Below are 25,637 nucleotides of genomic sequence, written 5' to 3' on the forward strand. Positions count from 1 at the left end.
TGTAACGGCCAGGAACTCTGACAAGCCTCAACGTAATTGCCTGCGTACTTAAAAAGCTTGTTGGACTTTTAGCCATAAACGGCTCCATCTATTTTAAGGCCTGTATCATTGTAGTATATATGATTCTATATGGACTGATCAATCCATTATCGACTCAGTAATGGAACCGGTCGATTTGGTTAAACCAGCCGTTTAAGAAGCCCTGACCCAAACATTTTGCTCCCTTAATAAGCTTTTCGAAGTACATTACTTGAAAGTTGAAACTGAAAGCACACCAAGTCAAAAGGATACAATACACAACAAGAGAGTCAATGACAAGCTTCGAACACACGAAAACATTATTCAAACTTCTTTTTTCCTTCAGTTTTATCAGAAAGAGGAGGAAGGTAGGTAGGTAGAATGAATTGCAAACTCCATGAGTTTTGTTCTCTGCTCGTTGTTACCACATACTTGCTTAGTTGCTTAAGAACTTCCATATAGCCCTTTCAGTCGAAGTATCTCTTTTCTTGACTCAAGCTGCAAGAAAAACCCACACAAAAAGACTAGTATTTGAACCTCCTGAAACAAAAGAAAGTGACCATTTACAAAGTTTACAAAGTTGTATTTTTTACCAGATCCATCTGCAACGAGATCATATACTCAGCTTGTTTCATCTGAGTTTGCTTCATCTCTTTCACTTCCGCCCATATCTTAAAAAAAAAAAGAAATAGTTCATAAATATTTTCAATAGTGAGAGCATAGGCTAGTAAATCATCAGTGTATAACTTAAATTCTTAGAAAAACTTTTACTAAATTGTTTATAAGCCTCCAAATTTTATGAAATAACCTTAAGCTAGAGTGGTGATAAAGCAAGTAAGAGCGATCAACTAATTACCTCACGCAAGACATCCAGACAAAGCTTCTCTTTCTCTTCTCCATTGTCCTCAAATGCGTCTCCTGACATGGCTGTAACGTACGAGGACCCACACGATGATTTATCTATATTATTATCTTCATCGTATTCCCAAGACACCCTCTCATCTTCCCAATCATTTTGCATCATTGAAGAAGAAGAAGCAAATCCTGTGTTGTTACCCTGATCAAAACTCTTGTAACCATCCTTATCCTCCAGAATCATGTTGAGTCCTTTCAGATGGGCTTGAAAGTTTGATGCAGCATCCCAATCAATCTCTGAATATGCATCCTCACCAGAACTTCCCTTGCTTGGTCTTATTATATTCTTAGCCTTACCAGAAGTCCCATTTTGCGTTGCATGGAAACTTTGTTGTTCACAAGTGTTGACTATGACATCTTGGCGTGAGGACAAAACTCCTTTACTTGCTTGTGATGGAGCTTCACGTCTAGCTGAAGATTCAGTGATCGCATTTCTCAGAACTGATGAGTAAGTTGGACCAGATTGTGACACATGTTTTTGAGCTACTTCACATTCTTTAGGTTTTCCATCTTTTGAGTCTTGTTTGAAAAGACTGCTCCACTTGTCAACACGTGGCGCTCCTCCTACATCACCTATCTCCACAAGAGAAGAAGCCGGAATAGCCTTTCTAGACGATGATGATGGTGATGCAACAACATGTTTGGATGTTGATGGTGGTGCCCTTACATATGGTGATGGTTTAAACAAACGTAGCAGCTTGTTTGTCTGAACTCGGTCAAGTTCAAACCAAAAGATCTTCTCATCCTTGTAATTATCAGCAATCGCTGGTCCAAACGTTTCTTCAGACAGAGGCTCACACTTCACTCGGACACGTACCTTTACCTGAGCAGGGTACGGACTTGGATCCGTACCATTATGAGACCAAGCTTTGGGATCAATGTTCAGCTTTCCTTCACTCGCGGCTTCAAAGACACCGTGAAGTGTTCTGTCGCTGTAGTTGAACAAGAACAGCGTCAGACCAGGTTCAATGTTCTTGATGTAAGCCATGTGAGGGCCTGGTAAGCCTGGTCATCACAAGAATATAATCAATTATCAAAACATGGTTCACAAAAGATTATAGATTTTGCTAAAGAGAAACTAACCAAACAAGTTCTTAGCGTGACACTCTTTAATTGTGCTGAACTTGCATCCAAATATAACACCGCAGAGATCTCCCTTCTGAAGCTTCCTCACAGACATGGTTCCATATAGGTTTTGGACATCCTCTTGCTTATAGGTCTCTGTCTTCCTCCCTGCACCCATTGCTTCTCACACTGAAACAGGGAGAATCAAAACTGTTTAGCTTAAATGAAAAGGGTTTAGTGAATGGTTTAACACAAGAATCATGTTACAACGAACATGATCACGTACCCCGACCAAATTTGTTTTTTTTTTTTTTTTGAATAATTAGTTCAAAGTCTTTAATTTGTTTAAAAGTATTTAGCTTAAATTCCAAGAAAAAGATTTATGTTAATTATTTAGACTTATTTAAAGAAAATTAACTTTTCGACATTTATTTACAATTATAAACATTATCATGAAAAGTCTATAAACTAATTCAAAGTTTCCGACTAAAAAAATTTTTAGATCCGCCACTATTAATCATCTACTAACTTGAGCAAAGATTAAAAGATCTCACACACATAAGAAGAGAGACGCTCAGTAAACAAACAAATCGAAAGTTCATGGAAGATCTGATAGATCACGACTCCTTACCTAAACGAGCTAGGGATCCTAAGAGAGAGGAGAAGGAACAGATCCAGGATCTTCAGAGACAACACTTCCTGCAGATTTCAGCTCAGAAATGCATGAAGATCAGGAAAAATAATTCAAGAGAGAGATTGAGTGTTGAAGCTAGTTAAATCTTTAGAGTTCTCTCAATGTTGGCTGAGAAAGTTGAAGAGGACTTTGAAAAAGGAAGATAGTAGAGTGAAACAGAGTAACGCTGCTAATTTTCCTAGACAAGCAAAACTGGCGCGAAATAGAAACCTTTACGAGACGATAATGCCCTTTTGTGTTTTGGGATCTGATGCAAAAATAGAAAGTTTATAGGGGCGTTTCGGTAATATCGTTCAGCGAATGAAGAAAGACGTTGCAGTTGCAGGGGCATCATGTTAATACACTGTAGTGTGGGGTGTTTTTTTTTTCTTAGAGAAAATATGTAAATTCAAACGAGTTGAATACATTGAAGTAGTTGAAAAACAATTTGGTAGGCTTGTCTTGCTAGATGTCAGATTTTAATAGGCGAACATATTGGATGCATGTAAAACAAACACTGCCATAATTAGATAGAGTTCATGTGTTTCATTTTTATTGGGTATGCACTATGCAGATTTGATGAGGGTCTTCACTTGTTACTTATATATTATGTTGATAACACTTAAAAATAATACTATAGATATTGTTTATATACAATAGTAATTAGAAAAGTATAGTATTCTACTTGTCACATTCAGTAGAATAATGAAATAATCATTTTTTCCTCCTCAAGCAATCAAGAAAAGAGATCGTTACTACGTTGTTGATTTCTCCGACAGTCGCATCTTCACCATCAACGGTGGCATGGAACATCCATCGTCAATGTGTCCTCCGTGAGGCCACCAGAATTTTCCTCTCTTCATGCTGCACCAGGGTCACACACACAGACTTCATTAAATATTTATCGTTACAAATATTCCTACCAAACTATTTATTGTACAGTACAGGAATCATCACATGCCATGTATATTAAATTTGGTTCGGTTAAGGTGAAACAACTTATAGAAAACGGGTAGACAACGTGGTTTTAAGTGATCACAAATATCTTTCTTAGGAAAAGTTGGCTGCGTAATCTACGCATTTATCTATAACCCATCTTTGTATATGCCAAGGGTTATGGCTTTAGAAACGCATGCATGCCTAAAATTCAGTTTTAAGAAAATCGGTAGATGTCATTAGACCGGCTGAAGGGTTACTTAATTGGCCTAATAAAACCAAATTCTTTGCCAAATTCTCTGTTAGTTTTTATTTTAACTTACGTTAGCTGGTTTCTAATGTACATTCTTGTTCAAAATACCCCTGCTTGTGTATATATAATCTCTAGACCTTAACATCAAACTGATAGAAATCACTCGTGTCCAATACGAAGATTATGAATCCACAAATGTTAGTTGTCGTGGATTGGAATTATAATAGAAACTAAGTATTTGAAGGAAGATACTCGACAATTTTTTTTATTTGAAGGGAGATAACACACATTTCCAAACCATATATTGTCCTTTTGGGCATGGGGACATTATCCAACACACAACTAGTTCAGTGCATGTCAATATTTGCGTCCTTTTTGGCTTTTATCACAATCAAATTAAATAACGAATGAGTTTTCTTGGTGTTATCCTCCAGTCAATTAGTTATGTTTTATTAGTTCTGTTAATATCTTTTTATCGTCACACCATTTTGACCTAATGACGCCAAAAGATAATTAAGTGCGTGTCCACATCCACAAAAAGACGCATGAGAGACCTTCCTCGTTGCTTCCTTCGAAGCTTTCTCTTTCACAATTAATTTTTTTTGTTATTGTTTGCGTCCACGGTTACATATAATAAACGTTATATGTTTCACTACCAAATGCAAATGTTGTTAAAAATCATAATTTTCAAAACCTAAGTCGGGAAACTTGATTCATACTTACCGGGGACATCAAACTCCCTAAATAAATTGTCTAACGTACCTAACCAGTGATCACTTTAAAATTATAGTGCATGTTAGATTTAGAACCATGTGTACAACAATGATACATTGTTAAGGGGGTATTAGTAAAAAACTTTTCTGTATAATATTTAACAAGTTCTAAATATGCGATAATCAATTGTTAAGGGGGTATTAAACTTTTTAGTAAAAAAAACTTTTCTGTATAATATTTAACAAGTTCTAAATATGCGATAAACTCAACTTGTTAGTCAGTCAAACTAATAACAAGCAGGGACATACACAAATTTCACAGCTAATCCGCAGAGGTATGAGCTAAATAGACAGCTTTTATAACTTACATGCTGATGCAGAACTTCAAATAGTATAAACATGTTTAACGAATATTATAATATCCGAAAAGCACTTTTTATTTCAGTTATAACAAAAACAAGTGGTTATATAGTTCGTTTACTATATAATTTATCTCCTATGTAAAAGAAAACCGAATTTTAACATCTTCACTTATTATTGTTTTTAGAATGTTTTATCTTATAAACTCAACTCCTTCACAGCAGTAAAGCTATACATACACAAATTCACAGCTTTTCCACCCAAATGGTGAAATGGGCAGCTTTCAACAAATGCAGAACACCTCGTATATAAACAACGTTTAATATAATAAGATCCCAAAAGCACTTTATTAGTATAACATAGCCAAACGTTACATCAGACACAACGGCGCAAGTCAATATGGGTTTCCCCATGCTTGTACGCACTAAAACACAAATGCACGATTTTAAAGCAAAAAATAAAAAAAAGAACTAGCGACGACCAAAACGCGACCTTTAAGCGTCAGCCCCACACCGCGTCTCAACCGCACAAATCCTTTTAACCCATAAAACAACAAACCAACCACACACCGACACGTAAGCACCCGCCTTTATTTAGTTATTAATCTGACGTGGCTGCAGCAATAACCTTTACCAAATCCTCAAATCGCAAGAACCAGACCCGGAACGGACTTTCCCGCCCGACCCGAGAATTTGCTCTCCCACACGGAGGGGCAATGCGACGCCCTGATCTCCGCTGAGCGCCCGGCGACGACGCTGCCGATCCTTGTAACCGTGAGCGAGGTGTTCGAGTACTCCCTCACCTGAGTGATCACCCCATGCGACACGGTCCAGGCGTGGATCCACGAGACGGAGCTGGCGGCGTCGCAGCCCTCGGCGATGACGGTGGACCCGAAGGAGACGACGGAGAGAGGCGAGAATTGAAACGGCGGAGAGACGCCGGTGAGCGTGCGCATCAAAAACTGGTGCGGCGGAGGGCCGTGGAACCAGTAGTCGAGGTCCGGGGTTAGGGTCCGGTGAACGGAGTCGACGTCGCGAGATCTCAGGGCGTCATACAGCTTCAGAACCACGTCTCGGTTCTTGGTCTCAGAATCCGCCAGAGTATCCAGTTCTTGAAAGAGCTTTTGGGATTAAGAAATTGGATTAGGATAATGATTAAGAGATGAACAACGTAGATAAGCTTATTCAAATTGTTTGTGATGAATCTGGGATTTATATAGCCGTAGGCTATGGGGGGGGATTTGATTCTCTGCAACCCATCCTATTTTTAAAGTTTTCGGACATTTAGCACGTGTCGTCGTATGATTGGGTTAATGTGGTTTGTAGGGTCCGGCGATAAAGTTCCTTAAAAGTCGAGTCAGCTAATGTTTGATCTTACCGTGTAATTAGGTGAATAAATTAATAGGTTAACTGAATTTGCTAGCGGTAAATATCTCGACTTTGGTTGATTTAAGAAGGAAATGTTTTTTTAAACCCAAATTAGAAAGCAGAATATGAATTAATTAAATTGTTGATAGTAATGTTACACATAGTTTTGGGTGAGTTTTCTTTTCACGGGTAATTATTCATTAACCGAAATGATTAATATTGTAGTAAATGATTGGTAGAGTGATTAAGAAATCTGCAAAGAAACCTGTTCAGTTTGTGTGTGTTGGCCCCGCCATCCAATAATGGAAGTTTCAACGGCAGTATAATGCACAATCACCATTACACATGTCATGCAAAGTGTTCATGTAAGCAGAGTGGCCATCTGTGACCATGACACGTCCAGTTACTCATTGTAATACATTTATAAGTTAAAAAATGTTCAAATGGTTGTCAAAACATTTATTATGGCCTCAAATCAAATGCGGGAAGCCCTACATCAATAAACTATTCGAGTCTAAAAGGAAACCAAAGGCAAGCTTTGAAATATGAGTTATTAACACAAATGGTCACATTGTGTGTTTTTATTACACAATAAAACACAATGTGCTACCAAGACAGTTTATTGTGATTAAAGACTCATTTATCCTCATAAAAGCTAAACCAGGGATGGACAATTAGGTAAATAGCCATTTTATTTTTAGTTAGGCTGTTTAGGATATTTGAAATTCATAAATATTAGATAATGGGTGGTGGACTTGAAATAAAGTTGAAATACTTTTATTTTTTATCTTTGGGCCCGTAGAAAGTAGATCTTTTCAGATCTAAATTGGCAAAACTATTTTCTCCGAGAGAGAAACGAAGAGATGGTTCTGAGAACGTATATACGGCGGAGACTGACGGAGAATGTTTACACGGCGGAATACGGCGGAGATTGACGGAGAAGACGATGTCGTCGAGGAAGAAGCGAGCATCAAAGGGGAAAGACAAAGGTTAAATCTTTTTATGGTTTTGAATGCGTCGAGGTTTAAGTGTCGAATTTGAGGTTGGGTTCGCAAAAGGGCTCCAATATTGGAGTTATCCAAGCTCGTTGATGTGTTTTTGGGATTCTGGGTTTTGAAATTTCTGGTTTCGAGTTGTGGGATTCGGAAAAGGGTTATGGTTTTGGGGTTTCATTTTTTAATGTGGTGTGTGATTAAGAAATGTTGTGCGTGTAGGTTGGGGCGGGAGATGAAGAAGGGGAGGCGCAGACTGAGCTAAGGAGAGATGGAGAGGATGCAGGAGCTAGAGGCAACAAAGATGGAGTGGTGGGTAAACCAAATGAGAGAAAGGTAAAAATAGGATGAGTAATGTACAAATGTACGAAACATGTTGTACATGAGTACATTGAGAGCGTTGAACAGGTTGTACATGTGTACATTTTATTTTGGTCTGTAATTATCAAATATTGTGTGTAATTTTGGTTGCAGCTGATTGTGCTACTGATGATGGAGTGTGGGGAGGAGAAAGAAGAGGATTGGGGAGTATGGGACAGTGAGATTTTTTTTTATTGTAAATGTGCAACATGGTTCTTGTTTGGTAAATTGTTCAATTTATCCGTAAGAAGGTGTACAATGTTTGGGAAACTAGTTTATGCATGGATATTATTAAAGATTTCTCTATGGACAATAAAGCATTCACACAAATAAAGTAGATAGCCTAGCTATAAAGACAATTTATGAAAACATAAATGTGTTGTGTGCAAGAATAAATAGAACAATTTGAAATCTATAAAGCAGTGTCAAGTACACAAACAAACACACAAAACACACAAAAACATGTATGTATATATGTATCAAGCTATCAATGTATCAATGTATATACATGTATGAAGCTATACATGTATCAAGGTATATACATGTACAACGATTTATACACTTTGAAAATGTGCATAGTCTTGGACACTTGAGGGGTAACAGGGGAGGTTGGGGTGAGTTGGATGTCGTCTGGTGGGGTGTACGTGTGGACGCGTAGGCTGGTGTCCATTCGGATAATTGTGATGATGTACGCCGGTGTTGGATGTAGCCGGTGAGTTGTACGTGTGGACGATGAATACTGGTGTACATCTGGATAATTATGATGATGTACGCCGGTGTCGTCTGGTTCAGGCTTCCAATAAGTTGGTAGTTCCCCCGAGATAAGCAGAGTGTGGTCGAACGCATTACTGGTGGTGAAATGAATGATGTGTGGGGCGATTTTGGTTACATTGATGCCAACCATCACCTTGGGGAATGAGAACCGCCAAGTGTGTCGTCTAGGAAAAAGGATCCCAAAAGTCATGGTCATAGCGACGGGGTTGGACCGTCGTCGGATAACTTCCATTTACCGGCGATAACCATACAGTGGTTCGCCATGAAAGATAGATGGAAGGAGGAACTAGAGTTAACGGTTTAGACGCAACGTTAACAAAAAAAATTAAACAAACTTTGAACACAAACCTCGAGTTTAGGATGCAATCATCAGTAGGGTTAAATTTGCTTGATTAATTAGTAAGTGTGAAATTTCTAGGATGAACAATTTTGGAGAAGATGACGATGAGGAGAACCGAAGAGGGTGAGAAATAAGAGAGTTAATCAGGGCCGTCGATTGGTGGTAAATCTAATGGTTGTGGTGAAGTGGCAAATATATGTCCTATCAAGATCTGTTAAGTTTGATCTAGGCCGTTTAAATTTTTTCAGCATCAAGGGCTGTGAATAAAGCCCGCCAAAGTGATAAGCTAGTTAGCAATTCTCTGGTTAAAATCGAACAAATCAGTTAAGATTTAGTTGGGATCCACCTTCAGCTTCTAAAAAAAGTGTCTTAGTGACACAATGTGTCCTAGCGTGTAATAAATAAGAGGAATGTGACCTTCAGTGTAAATCTTTCTTGAAATATATTATAAATCTTGAATTAGACAACAAGTTGATTACAAAAGGAAGTACAAAATTTTGATTACACAAACAAATAATTAATTATACGTTATTGGAATTCTGATGTGGTTCTCAACGAAAACAACTCTTCTGACAGCGACGCCTAATTACTAAATTAGTGAACTTAGTCTAAAATGACAATTTATGACATTATATAGCTTTATATGATTTGTTAAAGTAAATGAAATCTTTTTTAAAGCAGATGGAGAACACCATTACCGATCTTGTAAGATATTTGTAAATGTTGTTGGCTATAGATAGTGAGATCAACAATGTATTCCATTAAGCCTGAGAATAAACCTGGACCAGACTAGCAAACGTGCCGAATTATTCTAGTTTGATTTTATTCGATTCTGTTACGTTTTGATTAGTATATAATTTATTACACAGCATAGAAAAACATGAATAATATAAAGCCAAAGATTTTATTTTATTTTATTTTATTTTATTTTAAACAATTCTTTGGGGTTTTCAGTTTGTTATGTGCCAGTTCTTGTGTAATGGGCCATATTATAAAATCCACTTTCACTTTCAATCTCCCTATTTGCTATATCGAACAACCCAAATGGCCCAACATCAAAGCCTTATACCAAACCGGACAAATATCTTGGGTTTAAAATAAGATTTAACCGGCATTTTCACCAGAACAGGCAAGCAAAAAAAGCAAAGCTAGCTAGCAAGCAAAGGCACCACACATAGATGCGGCATAAAAGCTCAATCTTATAGAAATGTGGCCGTAGCTGAACAAATTTACATTACAAGAAAGTTTTTAAACCGGAAACAGATATGGATACTATCACAACTCAAATGACAAAACCGGTTTTCCATCAAACGTTAAAACAATCAAAGAGACTTGCAAGGAGAACCACCAGCGGATTCAGGACTCCATGGCTGTTCAAATCAAACTTCTCTGTGTATAGACAAAGGAGAAGGCGGAGTCAGAACAACCTCGCTGTTCCCTTCATCTTTCCCTCTAGGCGTCTGCACATTCGGACTATGCACCTCTTTCCAAAACCTGCTCGGAGTGTTGGCTCCGCTCACGCTCCTCGGCGAGCTCCCAATACCAACCTTGGGATCAAACACACCGTCTTCACGAGGCAAAGGAGACACCAAACTCTTCTCCTGCTGCACTCTCTGACAGAACTTATCCTCCACAATCTCATAAGAGTCCGCCGTCCTAACTTCCTGCGCCAAAGAGCACCAGCAACAGAACAGCCAAAGAGTACAATCCGCAACGGCAGCGTTACCGAAGCAGAACTTATAACTCGGAAGCTTGAATCTCTTCCTCATCTGGATCCTCCAGAAACCACCATAGAGCAAACCAAACACACAGAGAAGGATCCCAGATACCCCAAGCGCCTCCCTAACCGTCTCGTTATCTATATTAACCGCAGCTAAGGTGAATATAAAGAAAGGCGCTAAGCAAAAGAGAATAAACGTCGCTATGTGAACATACATGTTCCCAAACCCAACTCTCTCCATGTTCCATCCAAACACACAGAACGTACAAAACAAAGAGAGATAAGCCAACGAGATATCATCCCAAATATCCAAAACTCCACCACTCCACTGAGGATCACTCACAGGAACCATCCTGTTCCCATTAGAAGCAAACGAGTACCTCCTCTCCAAACTCACTCTGCTATTCACAGACCCTTGGAGTTGATTCTCCTCATCATCATCATCGTAATCTCTCCCAAGAGGGCTAAGCATAGTGTACAACGCCGCGGCAGCAGGAGCACCAATAGCAGCAGAGATACACACCGCGACACCAATAGGCGGCCTCTCAGACCTTCTGTAACCAACGTTAAGCCCACAAAGCGCGTACTGAGCGAAACAATTCAAGTGAAGTAAAAGCACAACAACCATCATATGCATCCACTCGTGAGGCTTATAACTCCCGTTCTTGCAGTAAACCTTCCTAAGCTTCGCCACGTCATCACGCCCCCACCTGCAGAGAAGCACCAAGTGGTAAAACCGTTTCGGGTGCTGGTAAAGACACATGAGAGTGAAGAGCCCGTTGAGGATCTGGTTGTTGACTTCGAACCACGCGTCTCTCTCGGACTTCTTGGGGAGAGCGTGGTTCAGCATGCCCGTCATGACCATGAAGAGGATGGCGCCGGAGACGGCGACGGCGAGGATCCAGAGGAAGAGGGCCATGTTGATAGGGTTTCTGATCCATTCTTTCCCCATGTTGGCTAAGGAGGTCCAGTCGATTTTCCGGTGGAGCACGCCGCTGATTCGTTCCCGGATGCTGGAGGTTTTGACCGAGCGGGAGACCTCGTCTCTCTGCTCGGCGAGTTTCATGAACTTCGCGGAGGGAGAAGGGAGGACCGTGGTGAAGGAGGACCAGCTTTTCAGTTTGTTGCCGTCGGAGGAGATGAGTGTTCTTCGGGAGGATGAGGACGATGAGACATCGAGAGGGCAGAGAGGTTTGGTTTTTTTGAGAGAGGTGTTGGGTTCGTCGATCTCGGGGTTCGATCCCATGTTCTGGATCTCAAAGATGGAAAGTAAACTCAAAGGTTAAACATTGGCAAAGAATATAAAAACCTTAGAAAGATGAGATTTTTAATTGCTTCTTCTCTCAGTTACATAGAAACCAACAAAGTTTGGACCTTTGAATGGAGAGGAGAGTAAAGAATCAAAACCCTGATTGGGAAACTCGTTGGATCGGATTTTTAAAATGGTTAAAAAAATTCGAATCAGATGCAATTACCCAGAAAAGAAGAGAAAAAGAGGAAGAGAGGCTGCTGCTGTCTTGCTGAGACGATGAAATTTCAAAAAGGAAGAAAAAATAAGCGCGTAAATCATAGAAAGGTGAGGACTTGAATGAAGATGAGATTAGTCGTTGAGGAGGAGGAAGAAGAAGAAGAAGAGGTCTCAGATTCTTTTTCTTTGGTAGCAGTTAACTGTAGCGTTGATTAGCCCGCCAGTCTGGACGTCATTTACATTTTTTTTAATGAATAATAAATACTTAATCACGTTTAGACTAGAGTTTATACTTTACCGTATACACACACATTCTACACAATACGTTTTTCACATTGATAATTTGCAAATACGGTACTTAATTAAAAGTCTTCCTCAAACTTCTAGATTTTTAGTCATTTACTGAAGCTAATGTTGTCAAATAATTTTTTAACTAATTTATAATATATTATCATATTTTTAATTTTGATGATTGATATATATATACGGTTTATCTTATTATAACAAAATCTTAAACAAAGTTTTACTCTTCACTTTAAAAATATAACAATATTGCTTTAATACATAGTTGATTCATGTACTAATATATGATGATGTTCAAAGAGTTTTGGAATCTTTTTTTGTCTCAATTTCTCTAGAAAATATCGATTTTATAATGGTTAGTCCACTAATTTATGGAGTATATGAAATTTTACTAAATTAATTTATAAAAATAATTGAACGATGCTCATTTACGATAAAAGAGAGTTTATCGTACATTAATACAAATGTAAAATATGGTTATAAATTTTAAAATAAAACTGAAGATTATAGGATTCAATATATAAAGTGTTTATCAAAAACTCAATATTTTCGTAGGGGTTAACACATAGATTTTGAAAAATATCAAAAAATATGACAATATTGTTTTAATGCATAGTTGCATCATGCACTAACATATGAAAAAATTATAATGATTCTCATATACTATGAAAAAAGCTTAAAATACATTAATACAAATGTGGAATGTGGTTAGAAATTTTAAAGCAACACTAAAGATTATATGCTTCAGTATATAAAACATTTACCAAAAATTCAATATTTTTGTGGAGGTTAGTTAACACATAGATTTTGAAAAAAATTCAAAAAATATGATAATATTGTTTTAATGTATAGTTGCATCATGCACTAACATATGATAATATTCAAAGAGGTTTGAAGCCTTTTTTTTTTTAACGACGGGTTTGAAGCCTTTGTTGTCTCTATTTTTCAAAATATCATAATTTTGAAATGTTAAATGTGTTTACCTTTTTCCACATAGTTTTTGACACTGAGAATGGCTTCATGCTTTTGGTAGTAATGTTCTGATCTTCCATGTTGTTGTGAAATATTAAGGCTAAAAAGTGTACTATGATAAAATCTTCAACTTGGATCATGTAGAAAGAATCATGGAAAATTGATTTCTCAATAAAAGAAGAATGAACTTTAAAAAAGATCTTTGCCACACCCAAACCAAACTAAAACAACAAAGAAGCTGAAACTCTTGAGAAAAAAAAAAGAGAAACAATAAATCTAGGAGATGGAACAGTTTTTTTTTTTTTTGTCAGCAATAAAACAGACCACGTAAGGAGTTAGAATTATTTTTCTTTTGAACGTGTCGGACAGTAGAAGCGATTGTTTGAGAAAAAAATAGGATTCTTTTTTTGGTAACTTTAGATTTCTTTTAGATATATAATTATTTGAAACAAAAAAATGTTTTTTAATTTTGTAATACAATAACACATGTCAAATTTTTGTTGGCTCGGTGACTTGTGCTTTAGTATATAAGGGATATATTGATATTTATTTTTTATGTCACTATTATATTCATATATGTATCATCATACAATTAATTGTATTTTCTATGTACCATTATATAAATAATTACATATATCTTATATATTTTAAAATTTAATGTAAAATATAAAAATCATAATTTAAGTTGGTGTTTGAAACTAAGCTTTGTATTGTAATTTTTTTAATATATTGAAAACATTTTTTATAATGGTTACTGAAAAATATCTTAGTAAAAATCAACTTTTAAATATATGTATATTTTTGAATCAATTTTAAATTATTATTTTGATTTGAAATACGTATATCAAGTTTAAATTTTGTTTATGATTATTTTATAAAAAGATGTTTTAGGTAATAAAACTGAGTCTTTTTCGTATATTTTAAATTTGATACAGATAGATAGTTTCTCATAATATAATAGATTTTAATTTTTCTTAATAACATAAACTCATTATTTCTTTTCGTAATATAAACACTTTGATAGGTCACAATCAAATAAATTGAACAAGATGTTTATGGGCCAACTAAATAAACGACATAATTTTGGATCATGGGCCTTATAGGGCCCAAATCATGATTTTGTTGTTTATATAAAGATAAATGTTCGCACTGGATAATGTGTTGTGTGTTATATCATCATCCTCCGTCTCTCTTTCACCAGAAGCAGACGTTGTTGTTGTCGTCTTGGCTCCAAACGTATGAACCAGAACAAAAGGCTTTTCGATACTTCCGTCTTGCAAACCCTAAATCTCGTGATTTAGAAGAAACCCTAAACCGATCATCATCATCATGGACTGCTCATGCAGTACTCGCCCTTCCTCTCTCCTCATCTCTTCCGAGCCGTCTCTCCGCTTCCCTCCCTCGAATCTCAGCTTACTGGTGTGTATAAGCATCTAAAGTTCATCGCTTTGTAGCTTTTGATTTGAAATCGATGTTAAAGTTTTGGCCTTTTTAGCAGATACCTAGAGATACGAAGCTGGTGAAGCATCAGCAGCAGCGTATGGTAGTGAGGAGTTGTTCTTCTGGGTCTGGTCAAAACGGCGACGTTGATGGGTTTGCTTTGAAGCCAAACAAACTCTTTATGCAAGAGGTGAGTTTTATTGGCTTTTTGGGTAGTTGAGAAGAGGGAAAGTTGATCACTTTGTTGGATTATTAGGCGATTGGAGCTGAGTATGGAGAAGGGTTTGAGACTTTTAGACAGGACGGTCCTCTTAAAGTCGATGTGGTAAGAGCTGTTTATATGTTTAGAAGTCTTTTATTTGGTTGATATGTAGGTAAAACATGTGGTTTGCTTGTAGGATTTCTGGAATGAGAAACTGCAAGATGGGTTTCTTCAAAGGATACGTTACGCAATGAAACCAGATGAAGCTTATGGGCTTATCTTCTCTTGGGACAATGTCGTGGTAATTGTTTTGACTTCCATCTTTATGTTTTGCAAGTTAGTTAGTGGAAGTGTTTGTAGTTGTAGCTACGATAGCTTCCTCTCCTGGTGGAGTATATGAGGGTTTGTCTTATAAGTCTATTGGTTTTTAGTTTGTTTAGATGATACTGAGTGCCCCCTATTTATTTGGTAAATCTCAAAAGTTGTAAATAGATTTGCCATGGCCATACAAGTTTTGGGACTGTTTTAGATAAGCTTTGTTTTTCTTCTTGTATTGTGTGGCACGAGGATCGTCTTTGAAGTAGCAACTCATTGCCTTTTTAGATGATGTTTGCATGGTCAATGGTTAGTAGTTTTGGATTCTGAAGTTGATATATCTCATTTTTCGAATTATGGTTCAAATTTTGTAGGCTGATACTCGAAGTTTGAAATTGGATGCTTGGAAGCAGCTAGCTGCCGAAGAAGGTAAGCTTTTATCCTCTCCTGCTTTTGTTTTTACCCAATTATAATCTATTTTCTTTTTGCATATACTTGAGTGGAAAGAGATGTCGCGCAATAGCTGCTTTTAGTACTTCCCATGTCTTTTAAGGAATGTCTGGAGAGATATCAATGAACTCAACATTAGGTTATCTTCATTTAGGCTGTGATTGTGTTTGATTTGCGTTTTGTTTTAACGTTTAAATGGTATAATAGTGTGTTTTCCTTCAAGAAACTTACAACCTGTAGTGCTTGCTTTAATCCAAGTTCCCTTGTTGGTTTTACACTTTGCAAAAGTATATAATGGATGCAAAAATCGGCATTTGAAACAGTTTAATCACTTTTCTATACAGATCTTTAGATGGTTATTGCAGTATATAGTAATGTCTAGTTTACGTAGTAGACTTCTGAAAGATGAATTGTTCTAGTGAGATAACCTGGTGTGTTGGGCTCTTTTGCTAGTATGTAAAAACGTCAGAAGCATTAAATTATATCATACTGATATTTAATAGTCAAGTTCTCTAAGTAGATATATGTACATTAAATTGTTTGGCAGGAAAAGAAATTGCGGAGGAGAATGACATTCAAAGACTGATGCTTTATGCTGGCGCTGACCATGTGCTTAGTAAGGTTGGTGATTTATAGCAGTCATTTTCTTGCATATATAGTTTAAGCAAACCAATGATTTGAATATTTCTTGTATGTTCAATCCCTTCACTCATGGTATTGTTTGATATTTCCGAGTCAGCCATAACGATCTCTATGTTTCTGTTAGAGTCATATGATGTTATCATAAGGAAATGTATTTAACTGATGGATGATTCAGGTGTTGTTTTGGGAAAAGACACAAAGCAAGATCGATACATTGAAACTCAGGCTATCTGAAATATACTATGATAATCTTCTCAGGGTAAGGACTTTATCTTTATCAAATCTTTGTATTACTAAAACTGCATGTTGGCTCCCTGAGTAATTTCGCTATTGATATTTTCAGCTCACAGAACCAAAGGAAGGACTTAGAGACTGGCTCGACGCTGTCACAAATGCTCGCATTCCCTGTGCTGTTGTCTCAAATCTTGATCGAAAGAACATGATGAATGCTCTTGAACGGATGGGACTTCAAAACTATTTCCAGGTCAGTAATAAATAGCTTTTAGAGAATCATCTTACTTTTTATAAGATAAATGGCTTGCTTATATCTGCTGTCACTTGTCTTCATCCTCCGTTTCAGGCTGTAGTTTCTGAGGAAGATGGTATGGAGTCTATAGCTCATAGGTTTCTTTCTGCTGCTGTGAAGGTACTGTTAATAATTCAAATATGAATACTAACCAATTTTTCTAAAAAATGTTGAAAAGTTTTAAAACTTTGGTGCAGTTGGATAGAAAGCCGGCGAAATGTGTTGTGTTTGAGGATGATCCAAGGGGTATAACAGCTGCTCACAACTGCACTATGATGGCGATTGGATTAATCGGTGCTCATAGAGCGTAAGTAATCTAGTTTACTCTTTTTGAGGAACATTAACAAGAGGCATTTTCGGCATCTAACTTTGTATTAAAAAAAAACAAATATGCAGGTATGATCTGGTTCAGGCTGATCTTGCTGTTGGAAACTTCTACGAGCTATCAGTGATTAACCTCAGAAGATTATTTGCAAACAAAGGCTCTACATTCATGGAGCACGAGAAACAAATCATAGAAAAATCGCCTCCCAAAAGAAAGCTAACCATTGATACCATATTCTAAAGGCATTGGATCGTGGTATATAGTAGTTAGGTTTAGGTTCTTGTCGTTATGGTTTTATATGTTTGACATTATATGTTTAAATACTAGAAGGAAACCGTATTGATTGAGTTAAATTCATAGCTTATTATCGCTGTTTATCTGGTATATATGGATTCTTCAAGATCAATGTTTATATCTCCTTGCGTTGTTGTGCCATTTTGGTTGTGTACATTTTTCCTGAGAAAGTGGACCCAAGAAAACATTCTTGGGGAGCATTGGTGATAATAGCATCAGTGGTGGGCTGTTGAAACGAATCAGATACCTTTAAAGTAAAAAACCCCGAAAAGACAAAAACTAGAACAGTGACTGTTCAGGCGAAGTGATGAAAGCTGAAACAAACCATATTATATGCTGAAAAAGATGTATAACGTTATCTAAACTAGTACATTTGATTTTTTTTTTTTGTAACACAACTTCATTAAATCATAGGAGTATGTGGTTACACCACTTAACAATCTCAAACTGTTTTTACAAATTGTATTCAACATGATGATTTATATAAGGATATTAACTTTTTGCTCCAAGTGCGGTTAGGCAGTTCAAGTTCTCTCTTGCTCTGTCTCCTTGGTGTAAAAGATTATGGCTATAAAATCTTGAATTTACTAATTTCTAACAAAATGATTTAGAATGGTCGAAGTAGCATATATATTAGGTCGGATCTACAAGAGAATAAAAAAAAAGAGATTGTCCTTTTGTGAAATGGATAAATGGAGCATTTTGATTAGTTCCAAGTAAAACCTAAAAGGGCCTTTGATTCAAATTGCGAATTTGATTGACATGTGCCCTATTAATTGTACTCCACAGAATCGCATAAAACACAAAACTTTTATTAAAGCATCACTCCTGTAATTTAGATTAAGATTCTAATTGTTCAATAATGAATGTATTTAATTCATTTCCGCATTTTATTGGCAGGGATTTTAAAAACGAAAAAGAAAAGTGGGGACACTTTTTATGTTTTGTTACTAATCATAATCAGAATGTTCTTTGAGAGACTTCTTATCCTCGTTCCATTATACATAGCTTAAACTTGTAATGATTAGATCTCTAATGTCCCAACTTTTCTTGATAACGTGTTCTTTTTATGCACTGAACAACAGTTTCAGACATTGTTTAGCTGAGTGAAATTGGTTTGTTTTGGGTTGAACTCAAGTTTAGTTTTCTAGCCAAAAAATCAATAAAAATGTTATAGATGTTTTATACTTTTCTGTTTTGTCTCCTTATATAAATAGCAAACTAAACATATAACCCAAGATAAAATTCCAATAGAATATTGACTTTATGAAACTAGTTCGAATTAGACATCACTAGTAGTGTATAAAATTTTAACAAGCTTGTGTTATGACATGTAACTCCCTTCCTTATAAACCCTAAAGTGATCCAAAGATTTAAGAAAAACAAATTACATGTAATAGATCTTTAGTCTTTTATTTCTGGATAATACTATGAAGTTCTCATCCAACAAAAGAAATTTTTTGTCCTGAAAAGTAGATTCAATATAATGGTTTTCCTAAAGCAATAAATGAAACTAACTTCAGTTATAACAATTTAATGACACGTTTCTGTAAAACACACTTTAGAGAAAAAGGAGATGCAAATAAGAAAGTTAGGAATATGAAATTTGTATTCACCCAGTTGGATCTTAGCTTTTATTTATCTTAATTTGGTCTCATATTAAATTAAGTGGGTGTGATTGTAATGCGACTTTTGGACGAATTTGTACAAAAGAAGTTTTGGGTCCACTTCACCCCAGCTAGCAAAATGTTGATTTTGACACATTATAATGATAATATAGAAAATTAATGAATTAAAGTGCTGATCATCCCAACTATTATGATTAACAGTCTGTAAAACATGTTTTAAACTAATATATATATATATATATATATATGTTATCTTTAGATGCAATTATGTTAGTCCTGAATTACTAATAGATCGAGTTTCACTAAGTTACGTATATCTGGATGAAATGAAACGCAGATGGATAATCTTTGAACGAATTATTGTGATGCAGTCGTCTTTTTCTTTATATGTTGATTAAAAATACATGATCTTCACATATACTTTTCAAAGAAAGTGATCTTCGGTCAAGTAAGTAATTCAACTAACACACAAGAGGACAAGATGTTGCTTGTGTTGCCTACACACTTTAGAGAAAATGGGACAAAAGTCTACACCTGATTATTATCGAAATCTTGAAAAGTTAGTATTTTCTTACAATCGACTCATTACAATTTTTAAACACCTTAACCTTGTTTTAGCCGTATACTATTAATGAAAAAAAAATCGAATCAAAGCCATGTAATATGGTGTGGCCAATACATCATCTCTTATTTCAAATGTGCACTAAAATATTAATGATTAGCCAGTGAGAAGACAATTTTAATACATTTTTAGTGGGGTTTAGAAATAAGAGAACACAAGAGTGGAAAAAGTAGAGGCCAACACTTCGCCACTAATCACATTGGTTTGGCCAACTCCATCATTAAAAAGTTAAAATCTCTCCACTGATCTAACTTTCTTAACCTCTCCCAAATCCACTGCATCTAATCATACATATTTTAAAATCATTTCATATGCTTATCATACTAATCAAGTAATGGATTCAACCATTTACCAACAGTCGCTTAAATACCTCAATAAACACATATATTATATACACTATACATGGTCTTGTAGATACTGAACTTCGAAAGTTATGAATCAAGTTGAATGAGCAGTTGATCACCAATTGCATCCTACAATTTTGATACAAAAAGTTCGAATGCTAAGTTATGTTTTGATACACCTCTTTCTATGGAATATTTAGTTGAATAAAAATCTAAGTAGATATCATTTTTGTTGTTAACTATACAAATCAAAAACTAAAGGTAAGATACAACACTAGTATAGTATAGATAATTGATTGAAAATTAGTAACCGAGGAAGATTCATATGGTAGTGCCTTGTTGGTTGTCGAAATCATGTGGAAGCGAACAAAAATCTGACAGCGCAAAAAGAGTGGTCGAACGATACTTTTCCATGAAACTTTCATTCAATTCACTTCTTATTTTCTTAATTTCTATTTCTTTTTTTTTTTTGCGTGTGCATATAGGTTTTTGTTTCAGAATAAGACTTTATACAATTCCTTCTAAGAAACATACAATGCTGTATGGTTTATTTTCGAGGAAGGACCCACTAATTTAAGATCTATTTTGTTACTTATCCAATAGAAAAAGAACCGAAAGAAAATAAATATATTTGTAAGTTGGATGCAAAGTGGAAACATGTCCAAGTGTGTTCCTTTTTACCGACCCAAAAACTATATTAAGTCTGGGTGGTCGGTTTATAAATGTTTTGCTTTCTGGTCTTAATTTGTTAGCATTTACTATAAAACTAACATAATGTTTTATACAATATTTATTTGAATCTTTGATACGAAAGGCATACAATTATCTACCATCGGTGCAGCAAAAATAATCGACCAAAAATAGCGTGCCACTGAAAAACTTTAAGCCAAAAAAAAAAACAAAAAAATACGGGATATTGCATGTTGTCATACTGTCATGCACCCAAAACGTTGGGGCCGTAATTTAAACCGTAATATTACTGTTTAACACATTATGTTCTAATTAGCTGCTAAAAATTCTTACGCAAATGATAACTAATTAAAGACAAAATGGTAGACAGAGATTGATAGTTGCTAAATGAAATATACATGGCTATAAATTGAACTATGAGGAATCAATTCTTATAATAATATTAATATTATTTTACAAATATATATATATATATATATATATATATATATATATATATTAATATTGACTGTAGCACTTACACATATATCTTATCTCTTTTTTTTTTCTTAAAAACATCTTCTCTAGTGTCTTTTCTTAGTTTCGATCAATGTCTGTAAGAATGATTCTAATTCACAAAGAACGATCACACCTTCTGCTCGCTATATGCGAGACCTTGATGGTCTCTTGGTTCAATATTACAATATTCCATCTTCTAAATCATTTCACTGACATATCTTTTAGATAATCAAAAGTTTAATTTGAGTGCTTCCTACTAAAAAAGCCATAACTCGTCAGCGAATTTTAAATGATAAAAATACTGGAGATTTATTTTTATTCCAGCTAGTATAGTCGATTTTTTGTTTTTGTTTTAATAAATAGTACAATCGAAACCAACCTTTAAGTTGTGTGGACGAGATAAAATCAGACAAGGTGGAGCCGTTGAATTATGATACGAGAAACATAAACATGTTTGAACTTTTACCAAAATAAAATTGAAATGGTTGTCAAGTAGTTGAATTGCATTTATTAATTGCAAACTTATAACTCCAAAGGCAAAATGACTGCCGAATGAGGGCATCTCCTCACGTGAAGTCGGCCACCACCAATCCATATTCCAATAATTGATATAATTTCACAAACCAAATACTAGTAGTATTATTGTTATTTATCAAACTGTATTACTTTAGTTAAGAAATATACACATGCTTATTCAAAATATGAACTGATAATGATAGAAACGAAGTATTTAAAACATTCTATAATACGTCTAGGGTTTATGTAGAGTCTATAATAAATCTAGGGCTTATATTAAAATGTGTTGCGATAAGAAGTCCGACTTGTGAGGAGGTTAACAAGTTGAAATAACACGTGATTTTTGAACATACATGTAAAAGTATAACTACAAACTAGAATAGGTACACAACAACATGTACGCATCTTATAGTCAGTCCACTACTATATTACATGTAAAGGTACACATAGAATATGTACGTACAATCACTTGCTAATCATCGGACATTGTTGCATCTGTGGACATGTTCTTAATATATAAAAGCCTCAAGGGCGACTACAAATCCAATTATCTTTACTACTTGATCTTTGATTAACCCGTCGTCATCTGACTCATCTTTGGAAATGGTAAGTAGTGATCTATAATCAGGTTTACTAATGCTAGAACGTTTGTTTCTTGGCGAATTCTTAAACGCTTTATAAGAAGTAGATTTGAAAGTACAAAAAAAACTACTGTGGCCTAAGAAAAATATAGTGGTATCATATATATGAGTTATAACTTATAAGATAACAGTCAGACCCAAACAATAAATAGCATGGCACTCGTAACAAAGACACATGAATGAATGGCCCCGACACGATACTCGACCTCCAAATCTTCATATTAATTTCTCTCGTTCAAGATATGTCTTTGTACCATCTACATCAAGATCAAAATTTCAAATATTATAGGATTAACTCAACCTAGTGGAGAAGTAACTACACGTATTAAAGCCAGTTAAAAAAAAGTAACTACACGTATTAAAATCAGTTCTCCAATATATGCGTAGTTATTTTTCCCTTACGTATTTTTTTTTGAACTGAAAAATCGACAAAATCATATAAATCGATTAGATGTTACAAACCATTTATTTTTTTTTCCCTTACGTATTACAAACCATTTATTGATGATTAGATGTTGATAATTGATAATACAAATATAAATCGACAAAATAATATATCTGTTGAAAAAAATAAATGTACAACTCCGAATTTTGTTTTCTAATATCTTGATCACTGTAACGTCTATTTAGATCATGCCCATGAATGTTATATCGAGGCTGGCACACATACCATGCAGTTAATTGAAAATAATGATTTAACTCGTATAGTGGTTTAAAATTTAAGACTATGGATATGTAGTCTAGTGTTTCACACTTTCACTGGTTTGTACTCTAATGATGTTAATGCATCACAATTATAATGTAAAATCTGGTAATTATGTATGCTGTTAACAACCACAAAAGTTAAGATGAAGATCTTTTCTAGTTTATGCATTTTCGGGGATTCACTAGAATTTTAGCGTAGTTTTATGACATTTTATTTTAGATACCGTACCATTAAATAATCCCTCAAACCTACTCGATTATTGCCGATATATTTGACTTCCCATCAACAAATTGAGTTAAAAATTGACTAAAACGATCATCCACTTAAAAAACAAATGATCAGTTCTTCTTATGATATAAACTTTATTCAAATCGTATTAAGTCGTTGTACATTAAAAATACCAATCAACATTTTATTCTGCAATATATCATTTTCTTAAACATAAATTGAGAGGCAAAACAGTCAGCTGGTCAACAAATACGAGGTGTTAGTTAAGAAGTTGTTCACACTTGAAATTGTAGCCAAGTTTAGAACGTTTCCTCTTTTAGCCGTAGTTGCCCATATGCATACACACAACGTAATCATTTTAATAAACAAATAAAATAATGGCCAGAGTTGTTCATATTGAACCGTGTTATTTTTCTATTTTTTTTTTTGACAGCAAGACATTTACAGACTCATATTAACTCTGTAAACCAGATCGGCAATTCCGCATCTATATGAACGACGAAAGATGGTTGTTTCCTAGCACAACGTGCTAAGCTATCCGCCCGTAGGTTCTCCGTTCGGGGTACATAGATGATATCCGAGTTGTGGAAACTTCTTCGTAAAAGCTTAATATCTTCCAGGTAGCTTTCAAATGCTGGTCATTCTTCTGGTTCCGAAACCATCTTCACCAATTGAGAACAATCCGTTGCAAACGTAACCTGAAACTGTCGTAAGTTCTTCATACATTCCATTTCCCAAATCAATGCCTCCACCTCTGAGTGAAAAGATGATAGACACGCCCTTACATTCCTTGCACCTAATAAACCATCAAACCCCGGTCAGTTACTATACCATCCTTGTCTCGAAAATAGATCATTTTCTTTCCATGAACCATCTATAAAACACCAACGTCCTGGAGTTTCTAATGTGCGTCTGGTCAGTACTTGGCTCTCCCTTTTCTGTTCAGTGACTATCTGTGCTTCAGCCCAAAGTATCGATTCCAGTTCTGCTAATCGAAGTGTTTCCCTTGGATCAATATCCAAATTACTAAACACCTTATTGTTTCGACCTTTCCATATATACCATAATATCCATGCGAATTGGTGATCGTCCATCTTTGGAGTAATTCTCCAAAAGAGATGATCCATGTTACCAAAAAACGAACCAGTAGGAAAAAAAGCTTGGATTTGATGGTATCTTAGATAATGTCCATACTTGACGTGCTGGAGGGCATTCAAAAAATACATGATTTATTGATTCTTCCGGGTCCCCACATCGAGTACAGCGAATATCGCCTTGTATTCCTCTCCCATGAAGATTCTTCATTACCGCTATACAACCTGAAAGGAGTTGCCATAAGAAATGTCTTAACTTCGGCGGACACCGTACTTCCCAACAGAAAACTTTTAACGTATCCACTGTAGGTCCATAAAATTCTGGTGGTTTTTTCTTATCAGGATAGACCCGTTCCACTTGATATCCTGATTTAACCGAATATTTTTCATTATTAGTGAAATGCCATCCATTCATATTGTCCATCTGATTTCTACTTAATGGAATACTTTCAATAATTTATGCATCATGAAGATCCACCAAAGTCCTAATTGCCTCAATATTTCAAGTTCGGGATTCCAAATTAATGAGGGAATCCACTGTGAGATCTGGGTAACTATTGTGAAGATTTTTGTTTGCTGGTCTCGGGCGAGTGGATGGAATCCAAGGATCATTCCATACCGAAATAGAAGAACCTATTCCCACCATTTTAATTAGTCTTTTACAAACTAGAGATCTAGCAGAGGTGATACTTCTCCAGCCATATGACATGTTATTTTTCTATAAAACTAAAAAAATCAATAAATACAAGCTCAAAAAAATGGCCGAGTTATACCAGCACTAGACCACAAAGCACTGTATTCTCTCGGTTAATTTGTGTTCTTTTGGAATTGATCATTTAAATTTACTAAACACAAATTCATATTTGAGTTATTCGATTATATCATTTTGCCATCTATACAACACGAATAACCACCATTAGACGTTTTCAAACAACCTTTTTAAAGTTACTATTAGTCAATACTTTATTAATTTCGTTTATTAATATCGCAAAAGCTAACGCACTCTATACATTAATATTTAGTGAACAAAGATAAGTGATGGAATTCACTAATCTACCTACAGTACACGAGATCAAGGCAGATGACTCAACTTGCAACACACACCATTTTTTAAAAATATGCACATAATCTAGAATTGTATAATATTCTCTTTCAAACTTCAAACGTAATCGTATACTAACTAAGTATTTGCCTAAATTATCAAAAAACCTAAGTATTTGACTAATTACGCAACAGTTAAGTTTCTA

At 35.4% G+C, this 25,637-nt stretch overlaps 4 protein-coding genes across 7 annotated transcripts; 1 reads left to right on the forward strand and 3 right to left on the reverse strand.

The window, feature by feature from the left end:
- Positions 1–230: 230 nt before the first annotated feature.
- Positions 231–3,015, reverse strand: LOC103870412. The gene is made up of 5 exons (XM_009148536.3): positions 2,630–3,015; positions 2,017–2,187; positions 875–1,938; positions 612–689; positions 231–516 (listed from the first exon to the last, which is right to left on the reverse strand). Exons 2-5 carry the CDS (start codon positions 2,174–2,176, stop codon positions 463–465), a joined length of 1,356 nt encoding a protein of 451 aa, XP_009146784.1. The 5' UTR covers positions 2,177–2,187; positions 2,630–3,015; the 3' UTR covers positions 231–462.
- Positions 3,016–5,251: 2,236 nt separating this feature from the next.
- LOC103870413 (senescence associated gene 20) lies at positions 5,252–6,197 on the reverse strand. Its single transcript, XM_009148537.3, has one exon. It carries the CDS (start codon positions 5,886–5,888, stop codon positions 5,574–5,576), a length of 315 nt encoding a protein of 104 aa, XP_009146785.2. The 5' UTR covers positions 5,889–6,197; the 3' UTR covers positions 5,252–5,573.
- A 3,729-nt stretch (positions 6,198–9,926) lies between these two features.
- On the reverse strand, positions 9,927–12,286 carry LOC103870415. Its single transcript, XM_009148538.3, has one exon. The coding sequence runs from the start codon at positions 11,730–11,732 to the stop codon at positions 10,146–10,148; it is 1,587 nt and encodes a 528-aa protein (XP_009146786.1). The 5' UTR covers positions 11,733–12,286; the 3' UTR covers positions 9,927–10,145.
- A 2,085-nt stretch (positions 12,287–14,371) lies between these two features.
- Positions 14,372–17,555, forward strand: LOC103870416. Of its 4 annotated transcripts, none has more exons than XM_009148540.3 (11): positions 14,372–14,648; positions 14,728–14,859; positions 14,926–14,994; positions 15,068–15,172; positions 15,561–15,615; positions 16,157–16,257; positions 16,454–16,537; positions 16,622–16,762; positions 16,859–16,924; positions 17,002–17,111; positions 17,201–17,513. In XM_009148540.3, exons 1-11 carry the CDS (start codon positions 14,559–14,561, stop codon positions 17,367–17,369), a joined length of 1,122 nt encoding a protein of 373 aa, XP_009146788.1. In that variant the 5' UTR covers positions 14,372–14,558; the 3' UTR covers positions 17,370–17,513. The 4 variants fall into 4 exon arrangements, with proteins under 4 accessions (XP_009146788.1, XP_009146790.1, XP_009146787.1 ...); XM_009148542.3 differs by having other exon boundaries at positions 16,184–16,257; XM_009148539.3 differs by having other exon boundaries at positions 14,380–14,648; positions 14,725–14,859; positions 17,201–17,555.
- Positions 17,556–25,637: the final 8,082 nt, after the last annotated feature.

Source organism: Brassica rapa, chromosome A05 (assembly GCF_000309985.2).
Source record: "Brassica rapa cultivar Chiifu-401-42 chromosome A05, CAAS_Brap_v3.01, whole genome shotgun sequence".
Taxonomy (NCBI): Eukaryota; Viridiplantae; Streptophyta; class Magnoliopsida; order Brassicales; family Brassicaceae; genus Brassica; species Brassica rapa.